General features: G+C 36.0%; 1 protein-coding gene across 5 annotated transcripts; it reads left to right on the forward strand.

The window, feature by feature from the left end:
- The first annotated feature begins 2,926 nt into the window (after window positions 1–2,926).
- On the forward strand, window positions 2,927–10,921 carry LOC107668162 (complement decay-accelerating factor-like). 5 transcript variants are annotated; one of them, XM_016459959.1, is made up of 12 exons: window positions 2,927–3,261; window positions 3,973–4,158; window positions 4,254–4,353; window positions 4,431–4,501; window positions 4,969–5,148; window positions 7,361–7,444; window positions 8,407–8,490; window positions 8,595–8,630; window positions 8,935–8,961; window positions 9,524–9,563; window positions 10,545–10,615; window positions 10,815–10,921. In XM_016459959.1, the coding sequence occupies exons 1-11, from the start codon at window positions 3,198–3,200 to the stop codon at window positions 10,606–10,608; spliced, it is 936 nt and encodes a 311-aa protein (XP_016315445.1). In that variant the 5' UTR covers window positions 2,927–3,197; the 3' UTR covers window positions 10,609–10,615; window positions 10,815–10,921. The 5 variants fall into 5 exon arrangements, with proteins under 5 accessions (XP_016315445.1, XP_016315444.1, XP_016315448.1 ...); XM_016459958.1 differs by lacking the exon at window positions 9,524–9,563 and adding an exon at window positions 9,836–9,875; XM_016459962.1 differs by lacking the exon at window positions 9,524–9,563 and adding an exon at window positions 9,836–9,875 and having other exon boundaries at window positions 4,990–5,148.
- The last annotated feature ends 12,472 nt before the right edge of the window (window positions 10,922–23,393 follow it).

Raw genomic sequence — 23,393 nt, forward strand, 5'->3', positions numbered from 1 at the left:
CTAGATGATAAAACCTACAGTATGGCTTGTCACAAAGAACAAAATGTAGACTACTTTAAATGGCTTACAGTAAAGAAATATGCCAGTCTAAGCAGCATTTGTTCTGCTGAGTTAAGCAGAACACTGCTGTATCATTTCATGATTGCTCAGCGATGTGTTAAGTACTCCGTAGAGACTGGAGGAGATATTTTAGGCGGTAGCAGAGATATAAAAGAGCAGAAAAATGTATTGCAAACCACTGAAGCAGTGGTGAAAGTGGATAATACATGTCTGACAGGTGAAATATATTAGGATTATTTAACACGCACAGGCCTCACAGTTTCTATGAACCGACAGCAGGTGTCACTAACGAGTCATTTCCAATAAAACACATCACTAATGTAAGCAAAACACTTGCTTATGTGGTCTAATAAAGATTTATGTACTTATAATGAACGCGCAATTTAATATTTTATTGTTATAATGCAAAATTACACAGCTGTGTTCTTGTTGAAATGTTGACTTGTGCTATATGTGAGGCTTGAGCAGTAAAGTTATTGGGCTACAACACAGTACATGCTATAAACAATCATGTGCCACTCTAGAACTTTACACTTTGAACCTTAAATGCTGTGGACAAGCTGATTAAAAACAGACCAGGTTCTGTTATAAATAAGGAAAGAGTGAATGAGGTATCTGTCTTATCAGGCCAGGATAAATTTCTCAGATAAGCACAGAGATCACATTTTAGTCTGCTTTAATATGTTGAGCTCTGACCATTTAAAATACTTCCTGAGGGAACGAAGTTGATTTTATAGAGGTCGTTCAGTTTCACTGATAAAAGAGGAAGAAAATACAGCTGTATACAATGAAATGGTCACAGGTCAAAAGTTTGGAATAGTTAGGTTTTTGAAAGAAGTCTCTTCTGCTCACCAAGGCTGCATTTATTTTATCAAAAATACAGGAAAAACAGGAATATTGTAAAAATATATTTACAATTTAAAAGAACGTTTTTTTATTTGAAAATATTTGAAAGTGATTTATTGCTGTGATGGTAAAGATGAGTTTTCAGCAGCCATTACTCTAGTCTTCAGTGTCACATGATCCTTCAGAAATGATTCTAATATGAAAAACAAACAAACATTTCTTATTGTCATTGTTGAAAACAGTTGTGCTGCTTTGTGGAAACTGGACAACACTACCATTCAAAACTTCAGGATAAGTAAGATTAAAAAATATAAATAATTGATAATAATAAGAACTGTTAATTATTAATAATTGAGCACCAATAATAGTTGACGCACTGAGCAGCAAATCAGCATAATAATTTCTAAAGGATCACGTGAGACTGAAGACTGGAACAACGATTCTGAAAATTCAGATTGATCGTTTAGAGGAATAAATTACATTTGATATTATGTTATGTTATATTATTATATTATATATAACAGTTATTTTAGATTGCAATATTATTTCACAATATTACATTATATCACAATATTCAAACTTTTGACCAGTAGTGTACATGGGTTTACTTCACAGTTGAATTTGCATTTATTTTATGTTGACTTCCTAGAGTGATATTACCATAGGTGATGTTGAAGGATGATTGATATTTTTCAGAAGGGTGAGCAGCAGATACATTTGTCCCTGTGAGCTATGATGCTTGAATCATTAAACGCTTTGTGGTTAAGCACACACAGTTACTATAGCCATCAAAACCAGTTTCTATGGGAGTACACACACACACACACACACACACACATTGAAGTTAGCCATGTGTTACTGAAACAGAACAAGATGTAAAAAAAGAAGTTCAAATTAAAACCTAATACTGATGTTAGCAATTAGATGTATGGTAAATAGTTACCATAAAGCACTGAGGAAGAAAATGCTATTGTAACTAGGCGACACTGTCAAACATCATCAGATTAAAGCTTCACGAGGGACACCCTTGTTGGGGAACACCCTTACACTGACTCACACATTCCATGAACTCTGAAAATGCAAACTGGAGACTGCCTTCAAGACCTCACCAGACTGGATTCATTTGCACTTTTGTTATTCAAATCCATGCACACTATAGCAACTGCATCCATTTATTTATGTTGTACAATTAATACTCTTGATCATTCACAGATTTTGGAAATGATTCTGTCATGTTTTATATCTTAAAGTCATCCACAACGTAGACTGCATTTATTTGATTAAACATACAATAAAACATGAATACTGTTAATACTATTAAAATTATTTTATGTTATTCCTGTGATGCAAAGCTGAATTTTCAGCATCATTACAGTCTTCAGAGTCACATGGTCCTTCAGAAATCATTCTAATATGCTGATTTGATGCTCAAGAAAAATATGATTATTTGACGAATAGAAAGTTTAAAAGAACAGCATTGAGCCTATTTGAAGTATTTTTTTTTTTTTTAAAGAATTATAAATGTCCTTATTGCCACTTTTACATTTAATTTGCGTCTTGGCTGAACTGATTTATTGTTACTTATTGTTTTTTTTTTTAAGGAAAATAATACTTTTATTCAGCAAGGACATACATGAAATGGATCAAAAGTAAAAAAAAATGTTTTCTATTTTTAAAATGTTTTAAATGTATTCCTGTGATGACAAAGCTGAATTTTCAGTGTCACATGATCACACACACACACACACACACACACACACACACGTGTGTGTGTGTGTGTGTGTGTGTGTGTGTACGTGGCTACATTCATGCACGGTATAAAGGTCAAATGACAACAATAGGACAACAATAGTTTTTCAAACCAATAAATTCTCGATTAAATACTTTTTTTATATATATAGGCCTATATAATAGGTAGACAGTACTGAGCAGCAGAGTAAGTGCGCTGCTATTTCATAGCGAGTATAAAACAGCTAAATTATTTGAATCATATGTTGTCAGTCTTTAATCTGAGGGGAAGGGCAGGCTGATAACACGTCACAGAATGGGCGTGTTTCCTCGAGGTTGACAGTCTAGTGCACGCCAAACTATGAAGCGCTTTTTCCTTTTAATTTTCCAGTTTTTCTTTTCATCTGCAGCGGGAAAGTGACCAATGAAGATAATATGGGGAATACCCTTGTCTGTGTAGTGCTTTATCGTTATTTCATCCTCTTGCGTTCCGCCTGTTAAGTTTTTTCCGCCAGTGGTTGTGAATTCACGACAAGTGTTTGCTGCTGAGTAACACAGTAACAATGACAAGTGTGAGGGCTTGGCCACTGCTTCTACTACCGCTTTCACTGGTCTCAGTGGGGACAGGTAAGCTGCTTTTCCTTACCTTTGACTTAAATTAAAACGTGTTGAATGTTCGTTTTTAAACCCAGTCAGTCGCTCAACTTGAGAATATTTCAGTACATTGAATTAATGCAGTTACTTGAACAGATGCTGCTAAACCACGAGACTACCTTGGGTTGGGTTGATCAGTTACTTTGAATTGAGTTTTTTTAATGTTTTTAAATAGAATCTCGAAAGTTAATACTAGTCAAGTGTAAAAATAGCATTCTGAAAACGACAGATATTGGAACTTTCCTGTAGGTGGACCCACAATAAAAGTCTCTCATGCTCACCAAGACTGCATTTATTTGATCAAAAACACACTAAAGACAGTAATTGTGAAATATCATTACAATTTAAAATAACGTTTCTATTTGAATAGATTTGAAATGAAATCTTCCTCTGATGGCAAAGCTTGAAAACAATTCTGCTGCTTAATATTTTTGTGGAAACCGTGATACTTTTTAAAAGGATTATTTGATGAAATTTCAAAAGAACAGCATTTATTTGAAATAGAAATCTTTGATAACACTATAAATGTATTTCCTGTCACTTTTGATCAAATTAATGTGTCCTGAAAGTATTTATTTCGTTACACACACACACACACACACACACACACACACACACACACACACACACACATCTTACTGACCCTAAACTTTTGAATGAAATCTATTATTGTGGTTGTTTTAGCAGACTGTCCGTTTCCTGTTTTGAATGGCAAAATTGTCTTGTCATCGGAATCCATACTGAAGAATAGCTTCCCGGACAATTCAGTAGCGTTTGTGGAATGTGCTAAAGGATATGTGAGAGAGGAAGGTTCGACTTCCATCACCTGCCTGAATGGGGTCTGGAGTGCTGTGGAATTAATCTGCAAAAGTAATTCACTTTTGACTTCTAAATTGGGATGTTCCCCTTAAAAGATAAAGTATCAAGTATGTGTTATACTAAACTGCTGTTTGCTTTCATTTCAGAGATAGACTGTGGAGAACCTACACGTTCACCGCATATGAGCTATGTCATCTCAGATGGAACATTGTTTGGTGCCTACATAAAAACCAAATGTGAGACGGGGTAAGGACTGTTGCGGCCTCTGCTGTCCATATTGCACTAATACTTGTAATTGACATTTTTTTTTGTCTTTAATCCAGATATGATCTGGAAGGATCAAGCCACAGGCAATGTCTTGTTTCTGGCTGGAGTGGAAAGGCTGAATGTATATGTGAGTCCTCATCTTTGGATAGATGCATATCAGTGTTATTTTAATGTTTTGGAGACATTATGGTAGTTTTTATTAATATTTTAACTTAATTCAATACTTTTTTATGTTTTATGTTTTAATTTGAACATTTTTGTCATTTTGATGTGTTTTCGTCATTTTTATTCTTTTTTTTATATATATTTATATGGTTCTTAATAATTATTCTTTCAGTTTTAGTTATTTTAATACATCAAGTTAAACTAATTGAAAATGAAAACATTGCCTGGGCAACTTGTTGAAATAAAATACGTTTACATTTTAATTTAATTCATGTTTATTTTATTTTGAGGAAACATTTTTTTGCTTTTTTAATGTTTTTAGTTTACTGTAATAACCCTGATGAACATTCAGTATCAACATCAATGTTGTCCAGAGCTACTTCAGTCAGAGATGTTGTAACAGCTTCTCTTTCACCGTGTCTTTTATAGTGACAAAATGCAATTTTCCAGATCCAATTGGACATGGCAAGATGAGTGCGCCCAGAGACAAACCTGAGTTTAATGATGTCATTACATTTTCCTGCGATGATAACTACATCCTTGTTGGAAACAGCTCCATTACATGTGGTGAATACGGGGATTATAGTTCACCACCTCCGAAATGCATAGGTCAGTTTTTACTCTAGTAAATTCCAAGCGTAAAATTAATCACATTAATTTTTTGTACTAATTAGCTGCATTGAATGACAGTGGGAAGCTCCACCCACAAACAATATCATTGGTCCAGCATCTAGCTCCACACACTGTTGATGTGTATAGAGTGCAGCAGTCTTCAAGATCTGACCCGTGATCAGTCTGAGCATGTATTATTTTGGACTCAATCGCCAGTGTTGCAGCACCATCGGGGCACAGCATGTTAGAACTGGTGGAGTTCAGCCTGATGAACTCATCCTGCTATTCTTGCACAGCATAGTTGCATTGCATTGCCCTTTCACTTTATTGTATTTTATTGTTTTGTCCCCTAATTGATCTGTTTATTTATGTTCGCTCGCATCTCAAGGTAACCTTCTACCTGAAGGTCCCCTTCTTCTTGTTCAGCAGGTCCTTCAGGCCTTTTGTGATTTATGGATTTTTTGTCTTAGTTATATATGCTGAAGTGATCTGTAATAGGGAGTCTTCAGTGACTCACTGCTCCCGGTCTGTGAGTCCAAGCCCTACAGAATCATCTCAGCCTCATGTTTCCACTTCATCAGAGTCCTGGTGGTGTCAGGCAGTTGTAGAATGATGTTTCTAGGGAGGAGATGTATCATTCTGTGGAACCATCATGGTGCAGATTGGGGAGTATCAGATAGCTGTGTCTGGCAGTGCTGGAAGAATTTTATACAAAATGCAGTAAAACACGAGTTGGAGTGTTAATTGTGAGAAGAGTAGAAAACTTTTTAAATGAACCAATCACTTTTAAGTTTCATTAGCCAAAGTGCAGAACCTTTTTTGTTTTCTAATTTAATGTTTACTTAAAAAAAAAAAGAAAAAAAAAAGCTTAATTAAAAATCATTACATTGGAATAATAATAAATGGCATGTGTTATAATAAACACTTATTTTATGACAATCTGAATATATATATATATGCTCAGTTTTGTGATCAAGTGGCTTATTAATTTGTTTTTACATTATATATATATACTGTATATATATTTAAGTACACCTGATATTGAACAACTGATTAATTAAAAAAAAAATCTAATATATCTATACAAATATTGCTCAAACCAATCATCTGTCTGTTATTTCAGTAATGGTTAAAGCAGACATTTTTCTGTAAATGTTTCTTTCCAGGGAAACATTCTTTTATAGTCTTGGATTATAAAATGCTTTGGAATCTTGTTTTGAATTTTTATTGGGTTCACTTAACATTACTGAAATGCCATGCATGCTGCAGTCTGCCAGATGTCTTGAGATGATATTTTGCGTATTACAATCTGCCAGTATTTACTTCTTAACAAAAACATTTTCCTTTTGTTTAGCTTTTTCATGTTTTATCAACTTTAATCAAGTTTCCTTTCTACTTCCAGCTATTGAATGTCCAGTTCCTGAAATTAGTTTCAGTACCCAGACTGAAGGAAATCCTCCATACTCTTTTAAATGTGAAGCCACGTTTGAATGCTGGCCAGGTTACAGGATGAAAGGTTTAGCTACATCGGTGTGTGAAAAGAGTGGCTAGTTTTTCCCTGACTGGGCTGTTATATGACTAAGAATGTTTCAGAATTCAGAATGCATGAAACTATTTCAGAACCACTGCATTTTAATCACTATCCAAACAAAGATGTTGCATGAGCAGTTTTTGATTTAAATTAGATTGTAAAATGTTACAATTTAAAGCAAAAACAGAATGATCTGACTTTAGCTTTGTATAACTATACTACATAAAATATCTGCATGAAACAAAAACAGCAGATGGTCTGAATGAGAACTCAGATTCACTCTCTGCCAGCAGGTGTAAACCGCAGGTGTTTACTGCTGTAAACAAAGCAGCGCTGAGCTTATAAACACTACTGTAATATGCATTATACAGAAGCAAGACGAAATGAAAATACCATCTAAACGTTTCTAAAGACAGTCAGTTCCCCTCAGAAATACATTCATATACAGTAAACCCCCACTCCCAGTTCAGTATTTAATATAATAAAATATGAAACAAATTTGATGATGATGGGCGTTCCAGTTCTTCAGAAATCTGTGGATCTTTCTCCAGTAGTTTAGCATTCCATATACATTGTTCAAATCAACTGAATTGTCTAGATGTTTATGCAACATGTGGAATGTTGAATTGGAGAAGATGGCAAAAGCAGATAACGACGTATTCATATATTTTTTTTCAGCCATCACAGCACCAACAAAAGCAAGCACTACCACAAACAAAGCCACAACAACAGACATGACAACAGCCTCCAGCCGTTCACATGGTAAGGAGTCCAGCACTTCCTGCATGAACAAAAACAGCAGACGGTCTGAATGAGAACTCAGATTCACTCTCTGCCAGCAGGTGTAAACCGCAGGTGTTTACCGCTGTAAACAAAGCAGCGCTGCGCTTATAAACACTACTGTAATATGCATTATACAGAGGCACGACGAAACGAAAATATCATCTAAACTCTCTCGAAAACAGTCAGTTCCTCTCAGAAATACATTCATATAAACCCCCACTCCCAGTTGGACTATAGCCCTAATGGACACTGTTCAGTGAAGCTACGTGAACACAAATAAATTGCAGCAGACGTGACTGAATATGAATGTGTGTTGATCTCATAACAGTGTTCATATATCGAAGCTGGAGTCTTTAGTCTTTCTAATGATACTCTGTTTGTCCAGAAGAAGTAAGAGTGTGATGTTTTAATGTGCTGTGAATGTGAAACAACAGTAATCTGAAGCCGCCGGTGAACTTTGCAGGTTAAGTTAACAGTTAAATCTCAATTCACGATTCTGTCTACGTTGCATAGGCACTTTGAACCGGTATATCGCCCAGCACTAGTAATGGATGGGAATTTATTTTCCAAGATGTGCATTCATGATATGAGAGATAAGTAGGCCTGTACAGAATCTGCAGCATTTCCTGCGCTGATTTCGAGGGAAACTCTGCTGCATTGTACTGATTTAAACATGGCAAAACATGTTAGATGGAGCTGAGAGTACTGCACTTGTACTGGTAGCTTAAAGCATCATCAAATTAGATACAATATGAAACAAATTTTATGATGATGGGCATTCCAGTTCTTCAGAAATATGTGGATCTTTCTCCAGTGGTTTAGCATTCCATGTACAGTATGTTCAAATCAACTGAATTGTCTAGATGTTTATGCAACATGTGGAATGTTGAATTGGAGAAGATGGCAAAAGCAGATAACAACGTTTTCATTTTTTTTTTCAGTCATCACAACACCAACAAAAGAAAGCACTACCACAAACAAAGCCACAACAACAGACATGACAACAGCCTCCAGCCGTTCACATGGTAAGGAGTCCAGCCCACAAAATCAAGGTTTTTTTTTTCTCTTCAGTTTTCACACTTGTTATGGATATGCTGTAATGGTTATTTGATGATGTATTTTATTGTAGGAGGACTTCTAGAAGCGCTCATTACTGGCTTTATGAGTGAGTCATCCTTTAAATCCAATGATACTGTACTGAATTAAATGTCTGACTACATCACCCTCAGGGAAAGTAATATGGTTACTGTGGATGGAGGTGACTAGTTTGTCGTACAACATATGTCACCATATTATATAACAGTCAGTGATGATAATGGCTTATTTTGTCTTGCTCAAGTTCCAAATAAGAGAAGCGATCACTACTGTAACTGAGGGCCACCACATACTGTATCTATTGAATGTTTATTTCCTTTTGTTCATGTGTCTCACTGTTTCTAATAACACAACTGATCTTGTCGGTCTTGTAGGTGCCTTGGTGATTATAGCTGCTGTCTGTAAGTATATGAATTATTTGGATTGAGCTATGTACAGTATAGATAGTATAGTATATACCATTCATTTTGGGGTCAGTAAAAGTGTTTTTTAATGCTTTTTAATTACATTTTATTCAGCAAGGATGCATTAAATTGATCAAAAGTGACTGTGAAGACTGTAAATAAATGCTGTTCTTTTGTACATTTTAGTAAGAATCCTATCACGGTTTCCACAAAAATATTAAGCAGCATTGAAGACTGGAGTAATGGCTGCTGAAAAAAATCAGATTTGCATCACAGGAATAAATTGCGTTTTAAAATATTTAAAAATAGAAAACATAACAGTAAATTTGTAATAACATTTCACAATATATCAGTTTTTAATGCATTAAAAAAAATAAAAATAAATGCAGCCTTGGTGAGCATAAACTTTCAACAATGTAAAAAAAAAAAATCTTCTTGACCCCATACTTTTCAATGGTATGGTGTCATGCTTTAGTGTCATTGATTGTGATGCACAGCTGTTCTTGACCCCATTCCAAAGCATTTTTAAATAATATCTTCTTACTCTCATTCTTTACAGTGGGTGGGATTTTGGGATATCGTCATTTAAAATACAAAGGGTGAGTATATCTCTAAATCTGTCAGTTGATTTAAAGTCACTCTAGCGCAGCTGTGCTATGCATGGCCAACTTTAATGCATTAAAAAAATAAAAATAAATGCAGCCTTGGTGAGCATAAACTTTCAACAATGTAAAAAAGAAAATCTTCTTGACCCCATACTTTTCAATGGTATGGTGTCATGCTTTGGTGTCATTGATTGTGATGCACAGCTGTTCTTGACCCCATTCCAAAGCATTTTTAAATAATATCTTCTTACTCTCATTCTTTACAGTGGGTGGGATTTTGGGATATCGTCATTTAAAATACAAAGGGTGAGTATATCTCTAAATCTGTCAGTTGATTTAAAGTCACTCTAGCGCAGCTGTGCTATGCATGGCCAACTTTCACTCCACTTCAACTGCATGCTGCTGTACACATGCATTCCTCCACTCATTAACATCATGTTTTCTCTTGCCTTTTCCTGGCAAGAATCTTTTTCCATCTTTTCATATGCTGTTGCTTCATGATGAGGATGGACAAAAAATACACACACACTTTGATTCATGTTTTTACTATCAATCAGAACTCTAGCTGTCCTTGTGCTTGATTTGTGGCTGTGGCACACTTTTAATTGTTCAATTATTAGTTTGATTCTCTTGTACAATGACAGAGGAAGTGCTTTTGGGCTAATAAAGCTTATACAGTAACATAGAAAATAAAGTGTGACCCACTGTACTGGTTTGAAGGAAGACGGTAAAAAAGTAGGTTAAAAAAAAACACATTTTAATTAAAAGGTGTGCTGTCACAAAGGAAAGGCTGGTCTGGTGCTTCTGGCAAAATGACAAAAATAGTTATGCAGAGCTAATGTCTGACCAGATACTAATTACATCCAAATAGCATGCAGAGCGGATGGCTAATTGAATATTAACAAAAAATGAATGTGTCCAATAAATAATGTATATTATAATGACTTTATCTCCTTGTTTGATAATGCGGCATAGTTCATACAATACTGGTGAAGAACTGCGGACAAAAGAAGAGTTATTGCTAAATCAAAGTGTTTAAACTCAAGGTATCCACCCATATCTAAATCTTCATTAGCTAAATATGATTTTTTTCTGTTGTCATGACTTCATCTCAGACTAACACACTCATTAGTTGGGAGTTAGTTCTGGCGTTAGTTGCAAAATAGTCTCAATTAATTATTCTTAATGTGTTATTGTGTCATGTTTATTGTCCTTAATGCGTTTTCTCTGGACTCTTAACCACAGGGCAAACAATCGGACGGCTCCTTTGCTTTAGCATTATTCCTGCACATGGATTCATTGAAGTTTAAACTTTGTTGTATTTTATAAACTAGATTTTGTATTTATTTATAACTGCTACAAAATGTTTTGCTTTTTAGAAATATATTAGTTATTGATAAAAACACAAGATGATATTTTTGTATATTTGAATAAAGATTTTTTTAAAGTACTCTTTGGGTGTGTTTCTTTCCCCACAGCGTGACTAAATCCTGACCTCTGAATTTCCCCATCTTGTTACCAAGAGCCCACCCAAAAGAATCTCTGGCATGTTTCCACTTGTGTGTTTTCACCTTTTAAAAGTGCAGTTTTAGGGAGACATTGGAAAGTGAGATATTGACAGTGTGCCACAGCCGGGTCAGATTTTCTGTGAGCATATGGTGACCGGAAACCTGATCCTAAATGAGCAAACGTTTCTAATGTGAGTTGTAATCATTTTTCACTGCCCTTTCAAAAGTATTCCTTTTACGTAAGCAGTAGACCACACAGCAATGTGGTTACCTTGACAATGGCAGAGAGAGTTGCTGCTATTCAAGCCAAATACTTCATCAACTGGAGAATCATTTTGACAATGTGCTCTATACAGAGACCTTGGCCAAACCCATGAAAGCAAAGAAAAACTAAAAACAAATAATAAAAAAATAAAACCATAATGATCCATTCTTCTTACAGTTTTTTTTTATCTATACATTTGTATTTTTATTATTATTATAATTTTTTTAATTGCTAAAGATTAAAACTTTGGGGAAGTGTGGAAATGTGGGTGGTTGCGTTTTACCAAGTCAAGTGAATTGTTTTCACCCGTTTCATCTAAAAAAAATTTAAGTCTGGTCTCATAGAAAAGTAATAACTTTAACATTTTGTATGGTTTGAGGTATCGTTCATGTGTGTAGCACAAACATTGTGTGATAAGATATTGAAGTGTAAAATTAAGTTTGTTTAATAAAATGTTAATATTGCATAAAAGGGTTTATGTATTACCTTAATAATAAAGGTTTTATAGTTGTTTTATGAGTTTGGTTGTAAGTGGATGATATAAATATGTGAATATTTAGTTACACAACAAGTTAATTTAACAAGTTTAAGTTAATTTTCCTTATGGAGATGTAAAAAAAATATCTAATTATTGTTTATGTATGTTTTGGTGGTGGGTATTATTAACACATAAGAAAAAGTGGAATGAAAAGAAAGATGAAAAAATGGGGGAAAACAATTATATCCTTATAAAAGAAATGTTTATTGTATATTGAAGTTTGAAGTGTATTAAATATTATAAAAAACAATATAATAAAAAGTTAGTGAACTTGCCAGCTGTGTAGAGATAGTTAGCAGGACAATGTACCTTCACAAACTGCAAAGAATGTGGTGGTTTCTGAAGTTCTTATGGTGTCACTGACACGTTTTGCTGATCACATACAAGGCTATTCTAAGCTTTTAACTTGGCACAACGAACCCATTATCGGAGTTAAATCTTCTCAGTAGGTTTAGCTGTCTCGTAGTAACCCAGATCTTTTGTTCTATGTTTGAGTAAGCATCCTCATTTACTCTAGACTGTGCAACACTGCAGTCCGAGGGCCCATAACTTCGTCATCTGGGAGGAGACGGTGAAGTGAAGAATTACAGAGAGAGATTTAACCATTAAAATCAGGCCAAATGGTGTGTAATCAAATATATTTAAGAATAGCACATATGTCATCATCTTGGAAAAGTCACATAGACTAGAACTGGAGATGATTCATTGTTTGGGTGGATGCTTGGCAGTAAATTATTAATGAAAGGATATTGAATGGAGGCGTATTTACTCATGCTGTGGTGGTACTAAACACAACCACAAGGAGTATGTCAGACTCAGCTCTGACCAGTAACCGCTTTATTTACAGGGTCATCCAGTAGCAGGACATTTAATAAGAAGGTTTTATGAGATATTTTGTTGTTGTTGTTTTTTTTTTTTATGGTTCTCTTAAAATTATACAGCAATATAAAAGATTTTCCTGGCAGAAAGGAAATGCGCATCCTTGTTATTCATTCATTTGACCTAAGGTTATCCCAAAGAAGAAGGCAAGCGCTACTAGCATTTGTCATTGATGAATGCAGCACATTTCCTGGGCCTCAACTCCACAACAAGCTCACATTTAGTACAATATCCCTCATATTGTGGACAGACAAAAAGTTGGGACTTTTTCAGATTACATTTTAATGAGACATACAAAAAAACCCCAGTCTGTCTAAGAAAAATTGGGATCTTTTTTGTTGCTGACTTGTAAACAGCAGCTAAAAACAGAATATGCTAAACAAGGGTTCTCAAAGCTGCATGGGATCATTTAGTGTTGGTCAATCAGCTGTGTCTACATTAGAATACATCCTGTTTTAATGGTGACCGTGATTTCGCCAAGTACAACATGTTCTTGGATCAACATCCTAATTGTTGATCCTGGAACAACATTCCAATTAACCAATCACAATTAAGGGATAACTTTTCAGGAAATATCTGTTTTAGGCTTAAGATCAGGGTTAGGTGCTTCTACACCCTTGTTAATCAGCTATCATTTCCCACTGATTTTAGGAATACATTATGGGTAGGGATTGGATTTAGTCTATATTTTTGAACAGTAATGTCTCACCAATGTAACTCCTCTCCCCCGGGTCCTCACCGCCACACCTCGTTCTCATTCCGAGTGGGTCTCCGGCATGGGAGGCGGACGCACTAACAAGGAGGCTAAAGACTGCAGCCTCTAGCGTCAGTCGCTAGTGCGTCTCTTGAGATCAGGGGAGTGAGGTTTACCTGCACAGCACTTACTCGCTGGCCTCCGTTACACTCACCCCCCTAACCCTCACTCCCCATCCGGGTCACGGCACCAATGTAACCCCTCTCCCCCGAGTCCTCACCGCCACACCTCGTTCTCGCTCCGAGTGGGTCTCCGGCATGGGAGGCGGACGCACTAACAAGGAGGCTAAAGACTGCAGCCTCTAGTGTCAGTCGCTAGTGCATCTCTTGAGATCAGGGGAGTGAGGTTTACCTGCACAGCACTTACTCGCTGGCCTCCGTTACACTTGGCAAAATCACGGCGACCCTGTTTTAATATAGCCATTAGACCATTAACTGCAATCATAGTAACTGGGAACAGTTACAGATGCTTGGAAAGTGATCACAAGTTCAAAGTTATAAATGCGTATAAAGTCGTCTGGGCTTAGATTAGCTCTGATGCTCGCCTGGAGGAGTCGCCTATTTGAGGAGAAGCGTATTCATGCATGTCTGTTTTTGGAACCGTCTGTCTGAGCAGAGCGCGTTTTGAGGGCACACAGTGACATCTAGCGGTGAAGGACTGAAGGGGCGAGTAGCACCAAGATGACGTCACCAGTTCCTCCTGACCTGAACCGAGCTCGAGCAGATTTATTGGCCTTTAGTTGAATCTCCTCTTTCCCTGTGGAAAAGAATCGATAAATGGCCCGTTTCGCACACTGTAGTAGTGTCATTTAGAGTACACACGTGTGCCATGGTGGAATAAAACACATATTCGGTTGACATTTGGACTTAAGTGTTGACCTTTTATATTAAACGTAGATGTAAGCTACATTCTTAAAACGATTGTACAACATTTGCCAAATGGTATGGCTGGTGCCGCAGTGGAGGTCCAGGGTCCAGAACAAGCTGGATGTATCAGGTAATGAACGTAAAGATATCTAACTAGTCACAGGAGCTGTAAACGTATCCTAACAGCAAACGGATAAATAAAACTCTTTCCAAGCAGGCGTTCCAAAAAGCTATTTCCGATTCGTGAGCGAGTCGGATCTTTTCGATGAATCGGTTGAACTGGTTTCATAAAATCTGTATGAATTATTCTTTCGGTATCACAGAACCGATTTTAGGAAATGATTCGAACTTTCCATCACTGCTTTTCCATTTTCAAACAGGTAGTTTCCTACCCAAACTCAGCCATTGGTTTAGATTGTTAGAATTTCTGATAGGCCAGAACACAAGTATTATTTTAAGTATTTTAAAAGTGATAAAGTCTGCATATTTCTGTAACACTGCTGTTCAGAAGGATTAACATACCATGGAAAGGTTACAACAGAGGCCCTATTAAGACTGTTATGTTGCCTGCTAATTGTAGCCTATTGGATTGGAAAAAATAAACTTGTAGCACTTAGTAAGAATAAATTATTTTTATTTAATGTATACAACTTATGCAAATCAGACATGCAAAGACATTGATCACAAACATTGCAGTAGTCAGCACCATTTAGGTCTCCCATGTGATGTCAGGACCGACCCAAGAACACTGATTTCAAATGGTGCTAGATGCCATAAAGTACTCTATGGCACCATCTGAATTCAGCTTCCAGGAGCAGCATAGGAGGAGATTGCACTGGAAAACAAAGTTTTGTTTCACAGACACAGACAAGATGCTACATTACACGTACTATATAGCTTGTAAACCTCACATTCTGTCAAGATAGTTTGTTCTGATCCATACATTATTTTAATAGGATTTATTTCTGTGCAACTATGTTAAAATTGTTCCCTAAAAGTAGGCCTATGCAGTGTGTTTATGTGCTCCACTACTGCGTATACTCAAGAGTAGAGGTATTATGTTTGAACTACTGCAGACCCGAGTCGATAGAATGAGTACAAAAGAAAAATATAGGGAGTGACCAGGAGGGAGGGAGAGCATTTGTTTACAAGTTTCCTTTTCACTCAAGTACATCAGTTTATTCTTGGTTTGCTCCCTCTGCGCACCTGACTGCTTGTGTAATGCTGATCCAGCTCTTAAAGGGAAAGGCATTTTTATCGAGGCACAGAACCTGCCATTTAAATGGGGTGGAAAAGAGAGAGAGAGAAAATATTGCAGTGAATATACAGTCAGCAGATTGCAAACAGTTAAGGCATGCAGTATAGTGTGTGTATATGATTTAAACATTATAGAACATCATAATATACCAGAAGGGTTTAAAATTAAAATACAATAAATAAATAATAAAATAAATAAATGAAAATATAGTACACATAATCAGGCCTATTATGTATAAATTGTATACGTCTTATACAAGTCTATATTACTTTTATTAGTACATTTATGTATATAAAAATGTGGCCAAAGTGATGATAATGACAGGCCTTCCACATAGTTAATCGCTTCAGTAGGTTACACGTATAACATGCATATAATGCAGTCTGAATGCGCCACCTGGAGGGCAAATTGAGCACTGCGCTAATGATTTGTTTACCTCGTTTGGTCAAGTGCGCACTTGCAAATAACTACTGCAAGTTTATTGTTAAACTCGCTGAGTAAGACCGATATTGTTGCCATTTGACCTCTTAAGCCCTTTTTTTTTTTTTACGATGAAGTGTCTATCCTTAAAAGTTTTGGTGTTAAACAGGGAACCAAAAGTATGTTAAGCCCCTTTTAATGTGTGATCCACTATTATTACTTGACAATAACCCTTTACGGTTCCTCTGTTAAAACAGATTGGCTTCAGCGGTGGTCTGAAGCGACAAGAAGTGCGCACTTCAGCTACAGCCATTGACGTACGCAACGCATCTCTCGCTCGCGCAGCATCCTTTTCAAGCCGTTGTCTAGAACGCGACGCGTGCAGTTAGATGAGACAGTGGAACACTCACTTATGATTATGTCGCGTTCAGACGCGACGCGTTAATATAAACAGGGAGCGCTCTGCGAAATTCCCTAACGAGTCTCCATATTCTTGTCGCAATCGCTATGACGCAGTAATATATCTTAACGAAGGCCTGTTGGAATAATTATCAGTACACTTTAATCTCAGATTTCAAGTGATGACATCAATTCGTAAAAATTATTTGTCAGATAATATTTATAAATTATGTTTGGCTAAAAATATTAAGGTATTTAACAGTATTCATACATTATTCCCTGTCTTACAAACAAATTAATTAATTGTACCTCTCATAATAAGAAATTCTTCTACTTACCTGTATACATTCAAACGATTGCCCTCCACTGGAATCTTTTTCTAAATAATCTACATGCCGGCACTCTTCACTTGCTTCAAACCGACCCAACTCCGCAGTTTCCATTCTTGAGACGTAGTCTCTCCTCGCATCATTACAAGACCCCTTTCGATTTTTCCAGGGCGAAATACTCAAGCCCCGCCCCTCCAGACACTCCCCCGGCGTCTGATTGGTCGCCGCGCTTTACACGTTCCTAAACTCTTCAGGATCACATGTGCATGACGCGTGTTTACAAACATTGAATGAGGTCACATGGTACAGGCGACCATTTAATGCGCATCGCTGGATACTGCCGCAGCGTCTCATAACAGAGAACAAAAGCACTGGAACCCAAGCTTATATGAAACGATCTGTTATATTTTGCAATCGCCATCGTGAAAACACTCTGCATATTACTCAAATAAGAGCACATATGACGAATTATTTTATCACTTTCTTGTTGTCAAACTTTAAATAGGTCACGATTTATTTATTTTTTTGCAAGGTGGGAACATTCTAGAAATTTCTGTAACATGGATATTCTGTAATACTCCAGTGCTTTCTGGAACATTCCAGAACATTGTGAGACTAGTCATAAAAGACAAAAACCATCCACCGTACACTTCTGAAGTTTTGGACGACTCACTTATGTTAAACTGTTGTTGTTAGCACAGTATTATGCATTTACCATGTCATTTCTTTCAATTTAATTAAACTTTTTTTTTTTTTTCAGTTTTCATGAACATTGTTAATGATGCACAAAAAGTAATGATTTTCATATTCAGCAGTCAAACTTCATTAAGAAAAACAAAACTTTATACAAAATTTGTTTCACTGTTATGTTTAAGCATAGTTTTTATATTGAATTATTATTTTAGCAGTACAAATAATGTTTGTAAAATAAAAGTCTAAATGAAATACACATTGGGCTATTGTTTATATATTGTCAATAAATCATAAAATATAGCGATCAGCCAATAAGTCAAGAACAGTCTTCAGTTAGATAATTTCATGAAACAGTGTTCGTTATACCTCCCAATTTTACATATTCAAAAGTTATACATTTTTTTTATTATACTTTTTGGCATTAGAAGCTCAGACAACATAGGAAACTAAAAAACGTTTGTACCCCCAAATCATTTTGAATGAAATCACATTTCACATCTTTTTCTTGATAGAGAGAAAACTTTACTAAGCCCATTCTGAGAGATTGTCATCTCTATAACTTATTTGTGACAATAAGAAAGGATTTTATGGTTTTACCTCTAGATTTTGTTATTGTTTTAAGGGAGGATTCCATGAATTCTCACAGTTCTCTCAGATTATTGTTGTCCAGTAACATTTTCCTATGCAAGAGCTCTGTATACACACTAGGGGGAACTATTTGCCCAAAATACTCTTTACTACAGCCATTGCTGAAGTTGTTGCCACTTACAAAGTCGAGGATTTGTGATTAAATTCACATTTCGAAAATTAGCAACATGATAATTTTATTCCAAAAGCAATACCTCAACAAAGACATCATCAACAACCGATTAATTGTTGTTCTTTATGCAATGTACTATAGATCTCAGCAGAGACAGAGGCATTGTGATTTACAGTACAGTGTACAGTAGTGCACATATGTGAGAAAGCGGTGGAGGGAAGTGTCTGGGAATAGAGCATGAAGTGTACATGTGTTGGTCATAAAACTGAGCAACAAGGGAGGGCATGTGTTTGAGTAAAACCACCCGTAGTGTTAATTCTCATGGGGATTGTATAGCTGACAGGTTTATCTGTGTGTGTGTGAAATGAATCAGTTTATCCCTATGCCTGGTTAGGGAGGTTGATTCATTCTTCTGGAGAGCAGAGATAGTAGGTCTTGTTAATTAAATAAGTTGTTGTCAAACTTTTTCAGGTGGCACACAACCTAATCCTATAAATCAGTGTAGCACCAAAGTATTTACAGTTTATTTTTTATTTGTATTGAAATCAGCCTGTGAATGACATAGATTAAGTTGTCTCTGATGATGTACATGTGTTGGTCATAAAACTGAGCAACAAGGGAGGGCATGTGTTTGAGTAAAACCACCCGTAGTGTTAATTCTCATGGGGATTGTATAGCTGACAGGTTTATCTGTGTGTGTGTGAAATGAATCAGTTTATCCCTATGCCTGGTTAGGGAGGTTGATTCATTCTTCTGGAGAGCAGAGATAGTAGGTCTTGTTAATTAAATAAGTTGTTGTCAAACTTTTTCAGGTGGCACACAACCTAATCCTATAAATCAGTGTAGCACCAAAGTATTTACAGTTTATTTTTTATTTGTATTGAAATCAGCCTGTGAATGACATAGATTAAGTTGTCTCTGATGATCATGTTTATCCATTAAGCCCATCATACTTGTTATTGCAGAAGAGTGTGATGTAGATCTGGTGTCACCGAGTGTACATGTGCTATCCAAACTCTTACACTGAACATCTGAAGCTTGCAGCTGGGTCTGACTGCATGTCTTTATTTAGCTCCATGGAATTTAGTCTATTTGTTGGAGCGTAAAGGATCTATAAATAAAAGGACTTAATATTATGACATGTATCTACACAGTATTTTTAAATATTATGTATTTAATTTAATACCAAACTCATATACTGTACACATTTTAGAATAACAATAAAATCCTCTACATTTAGTTGATATTTTATTCTCAAGAGGAACTGGGAATAAGTTTTACTTTATGCTTGGTTTTTGAATATAATTGGTAATATTTTCAAGCTGTTGTTAATTTGTCTTGTTTTCAGTGAGTAAAATTGATTTGGAATGTTAATGATTTCTGTATTCTCCCTTGTTGACACTGATTGGCTGGTTCGTAGTTGGAGGGAAACATCAGCTCCGCCTTCATTTTGCCATGGCGTTGCTGGTCTTTTTTCCTGCAGTTGTTAAATTCATCTGGTGGTTAGAGCAGACTCAACTTCTCCACCCTGCCTATATATAAGATATACAATACCGTAGTACAGAATGTTCAACTGTGGGCCTCCACAGAGGGTTTAACACACTTCACTTGATCTCACGACTGTGTGAATCCACTGAAATTTCATGCATGTAGCAAGTTTGATGCGGCCCAGGAGACATTACTACTGCCTGACCGGTGTTTTCTTTGTACTAGCTTCAGTAGATTTACTCGTTTACTTAAACAACCATTCAAAGCCAAAGATTTTAGTTATTTATGAATCCTCAGTGACTAAATTTTTTGTCAAAATGAAGTGAATTTGTTTTTAAGAGGCAAGTTATAATGTATGTTGATTCTTCTCTCTTGTCATATTTTTAATGAACTGGAAAATTAGCCAGATTTTGTATATTCATTCATTTTATGTGTTTTATCTGGCCCAGATGGAATGTGTGGACATTTGCATGATGATTTTTGGCGATAAATCCTGTGATTTCGGTGGAATTGATTTAAATATTGTCAAATGTGACATAAACAGAAGTTTATTCAATTTTTCAAAATTTCTCAGAATGTCAAGATAATTACAGTAAAAAACAAACAAACACATACTATGCTAATCACTAATGAACTCTATTGCTACTGTGTTCAAACATTATGAAAATTGTGTTTTATTCTGTAGCGGTTCAGAAATTTGCCTTCTCAACAGTAAATTGAATGATATGACAAACACAACTATTTAAGCACTCACTCATACACATACACTTCCACAAGCTAAACAACAATCCCAAATCTTCACGTTTTTCTTCATTTCCCTCCTACTGAGTAACTGAGTGTCTAGATTACACACAAAACCAAAAAATTATAAAACAAAATATACTTTGTATAAAAATATATGCAGTTACGAAAACTGTAAAGGTCAAATTTGTCATTAGTTGTAGAGACTATTTTGTCTTTGTTGCTTTTTTAAAATGTGATGACGGCAGTGATTCATCAGACATTTCCATTAAGATCTACAGTACATGCAAATGTGTTTAATGAGTGATGTGTCTAACGCTCAAGATTTTTTGCAGTATTTGTGTTATGAGTTACCACTCAAGCTTTTTGCTTATTACACATTTTCAGCTCAGCTTGTAGAGAATAATGCAAGAAATGCCACGGTCCTGAGTTTAGTTTCCATTTTGAATGCAAGAGTTGCTTTGGACAAAAGCATCTGCCAAATGCAAAAATCTCTGTGTGACGAGAGGGGCGGGGCCAAGAGCCGTGGGAACGGAGCGAGGCCGGTGGAGTAAATGCTAATGCTAATGCACGACACCTGCGCCACTCACCGATCTCGATAAAAGGAGGAGTGACGACAGTGTTGGACGAGAGAGGACCAGGCTTGGAATTCTCTCATCCAACACTGTTGTCACTCCTCCTTTTATCCTTCCGGAGCTCCTCCGTGGGACTCGAGACCGGTGAGTGGCGCAGGTGTCGCGCATTGAGTGGCAAATGCAAAATACTAACATAGGCAATTGAAAATGAGACTATATTTATGCCAGTGAAAGGCCAGGGTTGATAACCCCATTCTAACTGTTAAGAATCCTAATTTTAAGAACCATTGAATGCAGACAATATAGTAACTTTTCTGATGTACCTTAAAATTTAAGGATAAAACTTCACAATGAGGTTCAGTTCGTAAACATTAATGAATTCGACTTCATGACCAACTTTTACATTAACAATTTTTATAGCATTTAATAATCAAAGTTAATGTAAAAGTATTGTTTATTGATATTTTGTGATAACGCATTAATGTTAACAAACTTTCTATTAAGCATACTATAGAGCAGCAGTGTAGACTTGAGAATGCTTTTCCAGTATGAATACTGTACATACTTAAGATTTTGGCTCATCTAAACGTATAAAACAAATCCTATTCATTATATACAGTTTACAAATTCTACAAATTCCGAAGATCTCAAGAGAATTTTTGCACTGGTGGAATCCAAACATATTTGAAAGTGTAAATGTTGTAAATGTTTTGATCCGGTTTCTGAATTGTTATTCATCAGCTAACATTTCAGGCTCAACTGGAACAGATTTGGTTCTTTTATCTCTTGTGTTTACACAAAAGGCTGCCCAGCAATCAGTTTCTTGTACTTTCATCATTGTTTTTCTCAGCATCATCTCCGTTGCAGTTTTTATCACACCTAATGTTGTTGTGCATGATAAGCCATGATGTTTGTTCACTCTTCATGTTGGTCATTGGATTGATGTTGACAACGAGTCTCTTACATTGGAGTATCGGTCACTTGTGTTTGGGTGGCGGAGTGTCCATTGGTGGGGGGAGATTCTGGAGACTCTCCGTTGATGATGGGCTTGTCCAAAGGTTCCTGTTGAGGCAGAGGAGCCACAGACAGCAGTGTGTTGCCTTGGGTCTCTTCATCCACTTGAAAGGAGTCCTCAGCCTTGATTGAGACGAGACATTAGTTAGATATACTGAGCATTGATCCTGCCTCAACCCTAATACTATTGATTCATTTGGAATGTGCAGTGATTAGATGGTCACACTTACCAATCGTAGCCCCTTCGATTGTCCTCGATTAGTCTTTAGAAGGTATCCAGCAATTAACAAAGCAGCAAGAAGCAAACCCGTTATCAGAAGAGAGATCAGGACAATTTTAGAGTGCTGGCCCATTCGGGACACCGCCTCCTCTACTTCCACCTAGACACAGACCAATTCCAAAATATGTTAGCTTTTTTTGACCTGGAAGTAGTTGTATTTTGGTTATTATAGCTTTGTGTTACAATATTGTGTGAATTACGTGGAATTATGTTTGTGCGAAGTGTCATATAGTGTGTTGATCTGATTTGTCAGCACAGCTGTTTATGTTTATGAGTTACAGCCTTACATCACCCTAACATAACCCTAAACTAAACCACATGGTAAAATATGCAGTGTTTCTGTTTCGGAGGCCTAATAGGTGTGTATTATTCATAAGGACTGGAATCTGGGAGTAACGCGTTATTAAACCACTGTTACGCAAAATCCTGATAGCAGATGTACTGTACAGGCTTCCTCTTCCTTTTGTATATGTGACCCTGGACCACAAAATCAGTCGCTGGGGTATATTTGTAGCAATTGCCAAAAAACATTGTATGGGTCAAAATTATTGATTTTTCTTTTATGCCAAAAATCATTAAGATATTAAAGTAAAGATCATGTTCCATGAAGATATTTTGTAAATGTCCTACTGTAAATATATTAAAACTTAATTTTTGATTAGTAATATGCATTGCTAAGAACTTAATTTGGACAACTTTAAAGGCGATTTTCTCAATATTTAGATTTTTTTGCACCCTCAGATTGCAGATTTTCAAATAGCTGTATCTCGACCAAATATTGTCCTAACAAACCATACATCAATGGAAAGCTTATTTATTCAGCTTTCAGAATATGTATAAATCTCAATTTCAAAATATTGACCCTTATGACTGGTTTTGTGGTCCAGGGTCACATATATCTTATTATACTAGTTAAAGAATTGCCATTGAATTTCTTTGAATTTCAATTCATTTTTACATATTCAGACTATAAAACTTCTACATACTGTCTACATCTCACTTCAAATTCAGAAACTGAACTGGAATTTAAAAATTCTCTGCAGACTAAATTTATTAC

Source organism: Sinocyclocheilus anshuiensis, unplaced genomic scaffold (assembly GCF_001515605.1).
Source record: "Sinocyclocheilus anshuiensis isolate Anshui unplaced genomic scaffold, SAMN03320099.WGS_v1.1 scaffold2649, whole genome shotgun sequence".
Classification (NCBI taxonomy): Eukaryota; Metazoa; Chordata; class Actinopteri; order Cypriniformes; family Cyprinidae; genus Sinocyclocheilus; species Sinocyclocheilus anshuiensis.